General features: G+C 37.9%; 1 protein-coding gene across 5 annotated transcripts in view; it reads left to right on the forward strand.

Annotated features, from left to right (window-relative positions):
- The window catches only part of abcc10 (ATP-binding cassette, sub-family C (CFTR/MRP), member 10), a 125,699-nt gene that overhangs the window by 68,399 nt on the left and 43,331 nt on the right, over positions 1-13,969 (forward strand). For all 5 annotated transcript variants that reach the window (XM_084685740.1, XM_084685742.1, XM_084685741.1 and 2 more), the window contains exon 7: positions 2,280-2,359. In XM_084685740.1, coding sequence (XP_084541866.1) covers positions 2,280-2,359 — 80 coding nt within the window. The remainder of the gene's footprint in view (positions 1-2,279; positions 2,360-13,969) is intronic.

Here is a 13,969-nt window from a genome sequence, read left to right on the forward strand (position 1 = left end):
AAATAAAAAAATCTTTAAAAAAAAAACCTTCGGAAAAAAAAAAATCCTTCAGGAGATGTGTGCTCTGTGTTTTGGTATTTCTCCCTTTTATACTTAAAAAAATGTTAACGTTAATGTAATGGTAAATCCTCTCAAATCATTAAAAAAGCTTCCTTCTCTTCCAAACTTAACTACTTCAGCATACTTTCAGTCCTCCTCTTTCAAACTTAACTACTTCAGCATACTTTTGGATAGAGACACCATTCAACCTTTAAAATGTTCACAATACATTCAGCTTTTACCTTTCTACTAAATTTTCAATATTTTCAGCTTTTTTAGCATGGTCAGCTATCCCCAGGTATAGCTATATTTCAGGTATATTTCAGGTTTTCAGCATTCTCACTGCTGTTTCGCAGGAACAGCCTTGTCTAGTTAGAAAGGGTACCACTTCTGGGGAAATTGTGGGTTGTGGTTGCGTTGGTTGCAGCTGGGCCAGTTTGTTACAATATCACCTCTAAACCTTAGTTAAGAACTTTAACTGCTATTTGGGAGAACTAGTGATAAGATTAAGTGCTTTTTGAATACAGACCCAGAGGAAGAGCAACAAAACACACAAGCTTGAGGTTAAGAAAAGTTTTTAATTTGACATGACTTCCATGCAAGTCTTGCATTGGCTAAATGTTATGGTGTACTTTTCCTTGACGAGTTGTCAACGTTAACTTCCCCATTAAGTTTTTCCCTATACTGATATTTTTGTTGAAGTATTTACTCAAAATATCTGATGTTCAATATGCAACCCCTTGGTAGCTATACTTTTCCAGACTGCAAACCACATCCATGGCAAAGGTCTCACACAGGTACACACAATGGGACATATTTCAAAAGCATTTAAGAGTATGATATTGTTCAGTCCACCTACAATGTTCCCTTGATTAAAATACATTTTCAAATGTATCTCTAAGGAAAAGCTGTTTAGAAATATATGTTTGTAATGTTATTGTTTGTCAGTTAATATAATCTTGTTGGTCACCCTGATTGTGCATGTTGTGTATTTTAATAGGACCAGAGAGTCGGCTGCTGTATTGCCATAGGCTATTCTCGCAAGGAGCTGAACATGAGCTTTGCCCTAGCCCGGTTGCCTACATGACTATTGTTAATTGTGCATTGACTGAGATTCTGGAAAGAGATCAAGTCAAGAAGAGTTACAATATCTGCTGTTTTCAGCCATCTTGGGGAAAATGTGTCAATTGTGGGAGGCACGTTTTTGGACTACCCCTAAACCTCATGTGGCCGCTGTAGCATTTCTCTCTTGGCATGACCTGTGCTGGGAGAGAGGGAAAAGGCATGGATGGAAGTTTTGTGTGGGCAGATGTGTCTTTATATAGGGTGAAATGGAATAAGAAATGCAATACAAAATGGCTGAAAGGGTTGTATTTATGTAAATGTCCACATTGCCTCAATATCTTTGTGTAAATCAATCAAATGTCATTTTGACTGATGGTTTTTCAAACCTTAAATGGCTTTTAAATAACATCATTCTGAAGTAGTACCATGTGCAATTTCATGCAATTTGACATTGAAATGTAGACAGTTTCTTAACCTTTGTCCCAAAGCTGTCCAAAGGTAATACTCTGCCCTTTCTATTCATAAAATCTCAACAGTTGGTGTATAGCAGAGAGGATAGAGAGACTAACTTGTAACCTTATGTTCATGAGTTCAAATCCCCATTCAGCCTATTGTTGTTGGCCAAACATGAAGTCGTTTTGCTTCTGCATTGCACATTTTTATAATATTTTGCCATTTTGTGGAGGAACCCACATAGCTGCTTGCAGCTATATTTATTTTGTCTTTGCATTGTACCAGCTGAGTAACAGAATGCAACCGTCTGTGATCTGACGTAGATAGGTCGCTGTGATGTAGATGTGTTTTTGCCCCGCCTATACAAAAACTGAGCTGAAAACGGGATAGAAACTGTTAACCACCTAACTCCACATTTCAATGCGACAAGGTTTTCGCGCTTAGCACATGCTTTCAGGAACTCATTTCACACATATATAATGTACTGAAAAGCAAATCATGGAATTTGCTTTACAGCATCTTTAACTTTCTGCTCCTGCACTCTGTTTTGGTTATGAAGTATTCTATTGAGCTAGTTACTACAGTATACTTAAGGTTAGCTATCACTAACTAATATTAAACCATGTTTGCCATAAGGAATCAGGTACAGTATATAGACTTCACCCATCAATCAAAATATTTACTGTAGATTATATGATCTTTTCAATCCTTGTGTCCAACAGGGCTTCCTTGTTGTGGTGGTGGGAACGGTGGGATGTGGGAAGAGCTCCTTACTTGCAGCCATTTCTGGAGAACTCAACAGGTAAAACTGTGATCACTGCCTTTCTAACAAAAGAAAGTTGTCATGTTTTAGTTTGGTGTCCTTGACTCTATAGAGAGAGCACTAGAGAGTTAAACATGGTACTGTACACAATGTTGTTAGCAGTGGGGAAAAAATAATCCATCATATACCTAGAAGCTCATCTCAATGTCGTCTATCCAGCGGCACCAATAAGCAGTCCCCCCAGGATTTCGCGGGCCTTTTTTGTGGTAGTTGCGGGCTAAAATTCCTGATTTTGCGGGAGCTTTTCCAAAAAGTTGCGATGAAAGTCTTTGTGTTTTTTAGGTGTTTGTTGAGATGAAATTGCGGGAGCAAGTGAAAGTTGCGATAAAAAGTTGCCAATTTCCCTCTTTGTAATTTTTATTAATAATAAAATACATTTGATTTATATAGCGCTTTTCAAGGTACTCAGTCTCTTTACAGAGTCCAGCAATCAATCAGACACAATCAAACCAGTGGCGGTACGGAAGCGTGGCTGCCAATCCGCGCCTACGGCCCCTCCGACCACCACCAAGATTCGTTACCAACATTCATTCACACACATACTCTAACTCATTCATTCATGCATGTCTTTATGATGGTGGGGGAAACTGGAGTACCCGGAGGAGTACTTGAGTTATTGGTTGAAAAATAAGTAATTAATAAACGAACATTCATTATTGAATAAAACCATCGAGAAATGGATGTCCCGCCTCCTGCCACTGGCATGTACTTCCGATGCCACTTGCCAGTTAAAGATTTAACCAGTGTTGGGCAAGTTCACTTTTTTACATGAACTAGTTCAGTTCATAGTTCACACATTTTAAAATGACTTGGTTAAGTTTATAGTTCATAATCTAAGATTTTGAACTAACAGCTCCAAAAAATTTACCAGTTCAGTTCTTTTTTTGAATATGTTGTGAGCTATAATGTTTCTAAATTATTTCCCCAGCCCATATAGAACCACAGACAGCAATTATTTTAATAGTTTAACGCTGACACTATGTCAGATTTCATCTTCATATCCAATTTTTAATCTTTATTCAACCAGGATTCGCATTGACGGGAAGAATCTCCCTTTTTTTTTTTACAAAAAAGATTGAAATCTTTATCTGTCTGCAATACCGCTCTCAGCCTCTACGCAACTTTGGCGCCCTCACGCGTGCCAGGCATAGACAGTAGAAGAAAGCACACACAGTAATTGACTGGTTGGGCAACCCTCGATACAGGACTGTTAACGGTGTGTTTTTCACCTGGAAGTCTCTAGAAATTTGGCACCTTATTTATATACTAAATGACTAAATGTAAATTACTAAATGTAAATGTAATGAAATTAAAAACAGTGTTCAGACACCAGAATGAACTCGTTCACAGTATCTTTCATCAGGCAGTAGCCTAATACAGTACGTTCAGTTCACGTTCACCAAAATTATGAACAAGTTCATGAACTTTCATTTGTTCAATGAATGGGTTCAGACGTAGCACTGGATTGAACCCCTACCGGAGAGAGTTGTGGGAGACGACGATGATTGGTCAAATTTGCAGAAAAATTGCGGTAATGATGTGGTGTGATTTGGTGCAATCGCAACTTTGCGAATTCCTGGAGGGTCTGAATAAGAAGAACCTCATGATACAAATGGCCAGAAGGAATTATAGATTTTATTAGGGTTGCAACTAACGATTATTTTAAATTATATAATCATAATTCATCGATTAATCGATGAATCGGATAAAAAACAAAAACAAAAAGCATTAATTTCCAACCCTTTATTCAAAAACAGAACTGACTGTGCAAATTCACAGTGCAAAAGATCTTAAGAATGTGCACAAACAGGCACACGATTAAAAACAAGTTATTAATATTAGCGTTAATGTTATTTTCCAAGATGAGCAATTTATTTGAGTTTTGTTTAAAACTTTATTGAAAATTAAAAGGTTTTGGAAATAGGCCAGACTTTATTAGAATAATCTGGTGTATATTTAGGATTTTTTTTACACCATTTTGAAAAAAGTTAAGATTTTCGAGGATTAAGCTGTTTTCAAAGATTAGTGATTTTTATCATTTTATTTGAAACTTAATTGAAAAAGTAAAGGCTGTGGAAGTATCCCAGACATTAAGATACTCTGGTGTCTGTTTGAGGTTTTATATTCATAAAAATATTATAGAAGTCTACATTTTTCAAAATGGTATGGGTTGTTTTCACCCGGTCCCTAACGCAATACTGCAAAGTAGCGTCTTCCGAATGTGAGACAAATGTTGAATATGAAACTCACTTCACCTAGGTCAATTAACACACTGTTTCGATGTATTTAGTGTGAAATACTCCCACACCTTGGATGAGTTGGGTTGTACTGATTTCTCTACCTCCGTCATGTGTTTCAGAACAACGTTACTCAACAGCGTCTCTCCGATGGCCTTTCCTCTACCACCGCTCCGCGCTCAACTAAACTTTTTTTTTTTTTTATACTCAAACATCTCCGCAACATATTGAGTGGCGTAATTATCGTTCGACACAACGAATCGATTATGAAATTCGTTGCCAACGCTTTTAATAATCGATTTTAATTGATTAGTTGTTGTTCACAGCGATTATAGGATGGCGGTTATGGTCAACATCAAATGAAAATGCATGCCTAGTATTTGACTGTGCCTGAAATCAGTATAATACGTAGAGCACTACCAAAGAATATGAAAATGTAAGTCCTCTAAAGGTGAAGGCACCTTCAATTAACACACCTGCAGATGATTGCGTGAGTGACATCACGGACGACGTGGCGCGCAGCCCGAGTCCCATGCCAGAACGAGTTCCACCAACTAGTTTGGGCGAGTAGGGAAAAACCGCAGTTTTGGGGTCTGCGTCACCATGCACAATGTAACATGGTCAATGGATCATGTCAAATCAATCAATATACAGGTTAAAGAAATGTAATAATAACAACAACAAAAAAGATTAAATGTTGAACATTAGTGTTAAATATATATAGATATATATTTAATTAATTAATTAAATGTAATTGTAGTGGGGTGTGGCAATATGAATAATAATGCAAATTAGGTTAACCCTGAATGTAATCAATTTAAGAGGGAACCACCTTGATATTACATTCAGCATTTCATATAATTCACATTAATTTTTATTACCCTTTTTTAAATACCTTACCCCAAAGAAACATTAACAATTTTTTTTGTAATATTCTGAATGAATGAATTATTTGTTAAGACTACAACAGTGATGTTCACATTATGGAATGTAAACACGTTGAAATGACTCACACAGACACTGAGATGGTAGCAAATAAGGAATGAAAGGTATGATATATAAATACAAAATGGTACAATTTGAGTTTGGATGACAAAAGAAACTAAAGAACTAAAAATAAATAAGGAGTTTTAGTGAATGGTGAAGAGGGGAACAGAATTGGGCCTTAACTTGCACAAATAGGACAGGAGTCTATTGACAAAACTAAGAAAAAGTAGATTACATGCAGTCAAGCATCAACAAATGTAAATTTTACTTAATGCCAGAGTCACAAAAGAGAAATATGTGACACATAGAGTCAAAAGTGGACGTTGTTTTATTGTGAAAGTGCAGATTGTAAGCTTTCAAATTATATGTCATACATTGAAACTGAAAATAGTTGAAGAAGATAGGTTTTCTGTTTATCATTAGAACCGTTGAGCGCCGGCCGCAATGAAGAAAAGAAAAAGAAAACAATATTCACAGTCAATCCTAGATATGTGTGTTTTATCACCCAGTATGTTTGCACTGACTACATTGCACTGTACCTGGCCCAATTATGGTTCAAGTTAGAGATGTTCCTATCAGGTTTTTTGGTGCTGATCACTGAAATCAGTATCTACCGATCCGATAATACCGATCACGGTGTCGATTGAAGCATTCCATTTGTGTAGCATTATTTATGAAATTAATTATTCTTAAAAAAATCGGTATTGTATTTTAAGTATTTAAATTACGAGTCGAGAGGTTATCATGAATTGACAACCATCCGTTCTATTGCAGGGAACGTGCAATATTCCAGTGTTGAAGCTCTCTCGCTTACTATAAAATGTGTAATAAATTATAAAATTATAAAAATCACAACAATAGAAAAACATGTGCAACATTCCACTCTCTAGAGGCTCTCAAGAGAACTTGGAGCTTATACAGTAGCTTTCCTGTGAAAAAAAATAATACAAACTTAACTGCGACATAAACAGGCTTTAGCCAAATATCCAATGTTTCAAGTCAGTCAGTTTCAAGTCAATTTGCCTGCATTTAGTAGGAGATAACAGACAGAATAAAGATCAAAGGTGCACAGGAAGTCAGCAATTAAACAAAAAAACAAAACATGTATATTTATCTGTATAGTGTCTCACTCACTCTCACATACTTCACTCACTCTCTCACTTCACTCACTTCACGCACTCACTCACTCACTCGGAGAGGGTATACTAGAGTATTCAAACCTTACTTCTGATTAAGCAGCATCACTAGCAGATTTGCCTTGATAAATATAAGCATATCAGCATTTTTAGGAGTCAACCTGTTCCTCTTCTTACCTAAAATATGTCCTGCTGTGCTGAAAAGTTGTTCGCTATCTACACTTGTACAAATTGCGGAGAGGAAGACTTGTGCTGCTTGTGCAAGAGCAGGAAAGCGGTCTTTATTGGCCTTCCAAAAAGCAGTGGCTGTCCGTGACTGTTTTCGTCCGAATGCGGGTCTCACAGAGTAAGGTCGCACGTGTGCGATTCGGAAAATTCCAACCGACTATTTCTGATAGAAAAAAAATGACAAACGCTATGGTATGGCTTCAAATTTACAATTAGGAGGCTAACAAGTAACACTACCAGGTAGTAGCATTGCTACGAGTATTATGCTAGGTTGCTAGCTAACTAGAGCTAGCTAGCTTCCGTTTTGGAAAAATAACTCTGGTGAAAGCGTCGGAAATATTTAGAACTCATGTATCTAAAGGTTAAAGAATAATTTCTTACCATTGGTGGCATGAAATGCCTATCTAACGTTTTATTGAAACGTCTCTGATGGTAATTCTTGCAGTTGGTATGTCATCTGATCGGCCATGTTTGATGGGCCGTTTTGAGAACGCCGATCATAACTGATAATGGGAATATCGGCCGATATGGTTCGGATTGGAGCATCCCTAGTCCAAGTTATGTGTTAAGTTGTTGGTGTAAACCCCATCTTCCGAAAACAGCCTGAAAGTGCCTATCTGCGGTTTACCAGGTCAAACAAAGAAAAATTGATCCTTTGTACCTACAATACAATGAGATTAGCCTATTCATTCTGTTTAGTCTGTGAATGTAGACTAAAACAAATGTATGACAAAAATGTACGGCGAACACGCATAAGGCATGGTTGAAAGGTGACACAACTACTTGTGAAACATATTTAAGGTTACTTGACTTGAGACCTAATCTGCCTACTTGTTTAGGAGGGGGGATGGGATTGTATTTAGTACAGACAAATACAGCCAAAAAATGGCTGCACCGTAATGCAAATCAAATCACATCATGCATGTCGCGCCCACAACTCAACTGGAAGATTCGATAAACAAGAATAAATTCTGAGTATTTAGTAATCTTAAACATGCGGTTTATTATATTGAGTGACTTCTTCAACACTAACTTTTGTTATATGCTAGAAAATTAAAACTATATTAACCCTTTACTGCCTGAGACAAAATTCCGAACATTCCATATGCTGTTGAAATATGATAGTCATATTAATTTTCATATTTTATGAATTTTCATATTAAATCATACACCTTAACTGTACCATAACTGTACTACACCATATTGAAGATGAGAACTAGGGGATTTTTATGATGTAAATAAATATATGATTACTTAAGGCAAATCATATTTTATCAAGGTGGTTTTTTACAAAAAAAATTACAAAAAACTTTTCCATCCACCATCCCTCATCAGACAACTTAATTTTTAACCATTTTAATTACAAGATAGAGAAAAACTTTGAGCATGTGGAATATCCACAAATCTGTGGGCAATGTAGAACAGAAAACAGATTAGAAATATCATATTTTGATTAAAAGTTATGACCATTCTAGTGACTAGTGGAGACATAGGGGAAACCGGAATTCTCCTCCCCCAAAAGTAGCTAGCGCTATGGCTGGATACTCCTCTCGATAACTAAAAAACTTTTGAGTTTCTTCCACAATCGACCGAATTGGCGAAACAAGGCATGTACATTTAGCTTACAGTGTACATAATCTAGCTAGTTAATGTTGGTTTTCCATTTTTTTTTTTAAATCTGCTCAAATCGAAGCTAAACAGTGCTACTACCGTCATAGCTGCCTGTCACAAACGGCCAAGCCGGACACGTCATTCTTTCCTGAAAAGACTTTCTTCACTCCCACAAACAATTTCTTCGTAAGGAAAAAGTTTAGACTTTTAATCGACAATTTTGACAACACATATTAAGAAACTTGTCTTTACTCATGATATCGTCTCCGATTTCAATTCGAAGCTGTAAATCTAAAGGCCGTTATATGCTACTCCGTACTATACGATTACGGACACATGGGAAGGGCCTACGCATAGTTGGAACGCCCTGAAACGCCCTCTCCGTCGTCTGCGGGGCCGACGGAGACCTTTCCCGTGCACCGTTTAAATTCCTGTCGATCCGTCGTGCCGTGCTGTACGCGACGGATACCCCTTGGCCGTGATTGGTCCGCTACGACATCATTTCCAAACAACATAATTTCCGACTTCGACAGAAAGGCGTTTTCTGTAAGGTCGTCTTTTTGAAAGACGTCTGTGATGAGAACTTCTTGGAGAGAAATTTTATTGTGAGCTAGTTTATGCTCTACTCTAGCGAATTCAGAAACGTGAGTTTGTTGTCTGTGCACTGACTGCCACAGTTTAGTGACCTAGAGTAGAACATTGTAGTTTTGACTGTACATACAGTTTGTATGGATCTTTTTGTTTCCAATTATATCAGTCTTTTTGTTTATCATTTTTCACATTGGATTATACACTTGGTGGAGAAAGAAATTCACAAAACCAGAGTCTTGTCTATATCGCAGGGGTGTCAAACCCATTTTCACCGAGGGCCACATCAGCATGGTTGCCGTCAAAGGGCCAGTTGTAACTACGATGTAACGTCAGTAACGATGTAAAAACATGTTGTTTTTGTTGTAGCTTTTGTGAACATAGGGCATATTATGCTGCAATTTAAGTCCGCCTTTTAATTCTTGGACAATCTGCTGTTTTTCTTGGAGGATAAATTTGCTAATTTTTCTCAGTGTTTGGTGACAAAATGCAAGCGTGCATAGCGCAAGAGCAAAACTTGTTTTGCCCTTCATCTGAACGCAGAATAGCTTTTTGAGCTTTATGTAAAATAAACATTGCCGTTTTCCAATAGGTAAAACCTTGTCTAATGAAGGTGATGTCTTCATCATTGCTGGCTCCAAATTGTCGATAAGGGAAGCAGAAACATGCTAGCTTGGCTGAGTACTCTAACCAAGTTCGAGAGCGATACTAACTTGGGTTGAATGCCCAGGACCTTGGCTGAAAATGCACATGGGGTACGTTCGCAGAACCGGCTGCATTGGAGTGCTGTCATTCAAACCATGCTCGCCTTCACCCAGTTAAACTTTGCGTTTAACACTGATGTGCATACACTGCTTTCTAGAGGCGGGATGTCGTCACTTTGCAGTAACACAATTGAAATGCATGGAGATGTTGTTTATGGTCAATGCACGCTGTAAAGCAGCGTAGACTTATTTCAATAGCCCATTAATCTTCCGCGGGCCACATAAAATGACGTGGCGGGCCTTGAGTTTGTCTTTAATATAATATTATGTGACTGCACCTGCTGCACTCATCGTCTGACTAGTTACAGCTGGTAAGAGTGTCACACGTGTGATGAGAAGTGGGAGATAAACAACGACAATTTCTAACTTACAAAGACGCAACAAAGTAACGTGTTTTCGACAAAAAAAAGCTTCTCCACCTACTGTTCTGGCGGTGAATTGTTTTCAGCACCCCCAGCCTTCGGAGAACCATAAAGGCAACAGAAATGCTAATTAATCCGTCCTATCCGGCGGCCCGCCCATCCGTAACGGAGTCGGAGTACCATACTGGCACCTTAACACTGTAGGCAATCTCCCATGGTCTCCGCTCTGGCTCCGCCTCGGAAAACAATGGCTGCCGTTGCTGACGATACAGTTTTTTTCCCCTCCCAGTAACCCCTTAACCAATGATATGTACTTTGAGCTTAAGTTGTCATGAGTATCTTGCAGTTTTCAGAAATAAAATCGGTGATTGGACAGCGAAGATATTAAGGCGGGAACCATGGGAACAAAAGTTCCCATATTTGAATGGTCCGGCAGGAAAGGAAACAAAAAAGGTTTTTGCTTCTAGCGGACAATATGTATTTAATGTTTGCCGGTGTGTTGATTTGAGGGTCAAAAGGGCTTGTGGTGAAGTCCTGGAGTTCTAGGCTTATGACGATGTCCATAAAGCTCTTTCATATTTCATCACAGAATACCTCCAGTCAGTGGGACGGACTGGATTTAAGTCAATAAATATATGTCAACTTGGTTGCTTCCTTTGTAGATTTGTCCAAGCAGCATTGCAGTCACTTAACCTAGTGATCATCTGAAGATTGTTGATCAGTGTTGTTTGTCTTTTATAAATTTAGGTTAAAAAAAGTGTCTTTGGCTAAGGGTTTCAAGACCATTGGTCAGTCATCATTGACTTGGCCGTGTCAATTTAGATTCCTATATTTCCTATATAGGTGTGAATTGGGGTTTAGTTTGATCCTGTCCTTAAAATGCCCATATATTATCCATATCTTCCTCGTGCATCTACAAAATATGGTGTAATGGTTCTTTCTTAATTTGGGAGTCAGTTGAATACTGATGAAGAAAGTGTTTTGTCCGTCTCTTCATAAACGGAGTGACTAAGTTCAGTTGAGTTCTGGATTTTAATAAGTATTTATCAATCTGCAGATTGGGAGAGAAAACCAGACCTCTGACAATAAATGACAACACAACACCAGGCTTAGGTCTCAATCAAGTCTCTCTCCGCTCTGAAGGACAGAGGACCATCTTTTATAGGGCACAAGAATGTAAACATAGATAGTGACAGTCAGGCAGTAATGACGTTACAACAGTCTCAGAGAAAGAGATTAACAGCTCCCAACACATGACCACTCAAACTACAGAGTTCATAGTTGGAGCTCTCCTTGTAGTCATGACAAGGACCATTTAGCCAGTACTTTCTCCTGATCTCAAACATCTATTAACCCTGACACATATACACAATCTACTCTTTTTAATAGCAAGCTTACATGAGAACATACAAACTAGTATCCAATGACTAGTTCTCTTGATTAGTGAATAATGTAAGCACACAGGAAATCTAAATTTCTTCCACAAGCCCTGCAATGTGCTGTTCACTTTTTGTTCAGTCACATTTTAATAAAATGGTGCTTAACACATACACATTCCTAAATGTTAACAAAGTATTATTACTCTCATTACAGTGCGAAAACCAAACCAAATATATTAAATGTAAACATGAAGTAAGTGATTTCACTGGCCGCATTTACACAACATGGTTCAAGTGACCCAATTCAAATATTTTCCTCCCATGTACCACTGATCAGATATGACCCATGCAAGTCTAAGCAGGAAAAAAGCACATGGACTCCAATATTGTCAGATCGGTTTCAGGCCTCATTCTTACGGAAATAAATCGGTGCATTTGCTATGTAAGCGGAGAGATGGGATATTCCCCAGTCAGTGCGAGTCATACATCATTGAAAAAGCATCAGCACATAATATAGCGACTTTAGAGAACCAATAACGGCTTCTGGTGAGATTTTTCAACATTGTTCACTGATCACAAAGTGTACAGAGTGATTTTTGTTGAAAACTGATGTAATTATGCTAAAGTAGGCATCAGCAGCAAGATCTCAACTAGGGATAGGTATCATTAAGGTTTTAACGGTATTACTACTGTTACCGATACTGCTTATTGATCCGATACTTAACAGTATTCTGATTGGTACTTTGTGTTGTGTTTTTTCATATAAACAAACCAAATTGAGAACAGAATTAACATTGCTTTATGATTTTTTATGTAAAATGTACTACATTATCCATAGTGAAAGAAACAGCAATGTTTCAAATAGGGCTCTCAAGTCTCACCCAATTAATTGACAAGGCGTAGTTGATAGGCTAGTTGTCTCCATCAGAAACATCACCATTCAAATTAATGTAAAACAACTTTGGTATAGTAATATACAGCCCTTGCATGAAAATAGTTTGTTGTACATTTGGCTGCGAGTTGTCTGTATCTATCCTAGTGACATGTAACCACACTTTGGAGTATTTGATTCTCTCCGCCACTATTATTATTATTAGGATTCCTCCATCAGGAGGAAACCTATTGTTATTGTTAGTCTTATTATTATTCTAGTACCATGGAAGTCAATGGCAGCCCCTAGAACCCTTAGATAACTTTTTGTGAAATTTGGCACACAGAGATGATCTTCAGACCAAGTCTCACAAAAGTTATCGAAAATAATTTTGATCCTCACAACCGTTTGTCCGGTACAGCCAATCAAATTCATCAGAAAAGCCGCCAAACAGGATGTGAAGTCATGTCTCAGTAAATCTTTGAGATATCAACACTAAACTTGGTATATCGGTGGAAGACACTACAACATGTTACCATGTGCAAAGGCAACTTCATATCTCCAAAAATGATTGATATAAAGCAAATTGAACTTATCGCTAACGCTAAAATAATGCTTTACACATCAGCCAGTCAAAAACTGATACTCTGATTCAATCACAAGTTCATATAAAGACTCTTGAGAATGTTTATTACACAAATCTGTGAAAAAGTTGACTGTAAGATGAAAGGTCGATTTTTGGTGAATATTTGAAACATGCATGTTTTGCTAATTTCTAGGCAAATTTTCAATGAATGTCTCCCCTGCTCCTCTCCGCACGTGATCCAAATTGTCACACACTCAACCTTCCCTTGACACGCGCGGGCTTGTAAGACGCACACGCAACATTTCAGGAGAGTTTGGGCCGACCAAGCCCCCACTCATTCCTTGGTCTTTAGCAAAGGCCTTGTGGATCTTGATGGTATTGCATTTCCGATTTTGTTTGCCATGGTAAAAAGTTATCCAAATCCTAAAACATTGATAGTAAAGGCCAAGAGTAACAACAACACTTTAACAAAAGCCCATGTGGATCTTGTTGGTATTGCATTTCCGATTTTATATGCAATGGTAACGAGTTATAAAAATCCTGAAACATTGATAGTATAGGTCAAGAGTAACTACCACACCACAAATGGCCCACCATTACCCATAGGTGGCGCTACAGGCCACGCCCTAAAGCAGAAAGATAGGCTTTCTGGAATGGATAGGCTCACCAAGCCCCCTCCCTTCACTTCTTGGCTTGAAATAAAGGCCCTTGTGGATCTTGATGGTATTGCATTTCAGATTTGGTATCCCATTGGTAATTCTGCAGCATTGATTTTTCTATACAGTTACAATTTGTCAAGAATAAACATTTTTCAATGGTTCGCAGTGTTTGGAGGAATCC

The sequence above is a fragment of the Hypomesus nipponensis genome, chromosome 21 (assembly GCF_054491055.1).
Source record: "Hypomesus nipponensis isolate SF chromosome 21, ASM5449105v1, whole genome shotgun sequence".
Classification (NCBI taxonomy): Eukaryota; Metazoa; Chordata; class Actinopteri; order Osmeriformes; family Osmeridae; genus Hypomesus; species Hypomesus nipponensis.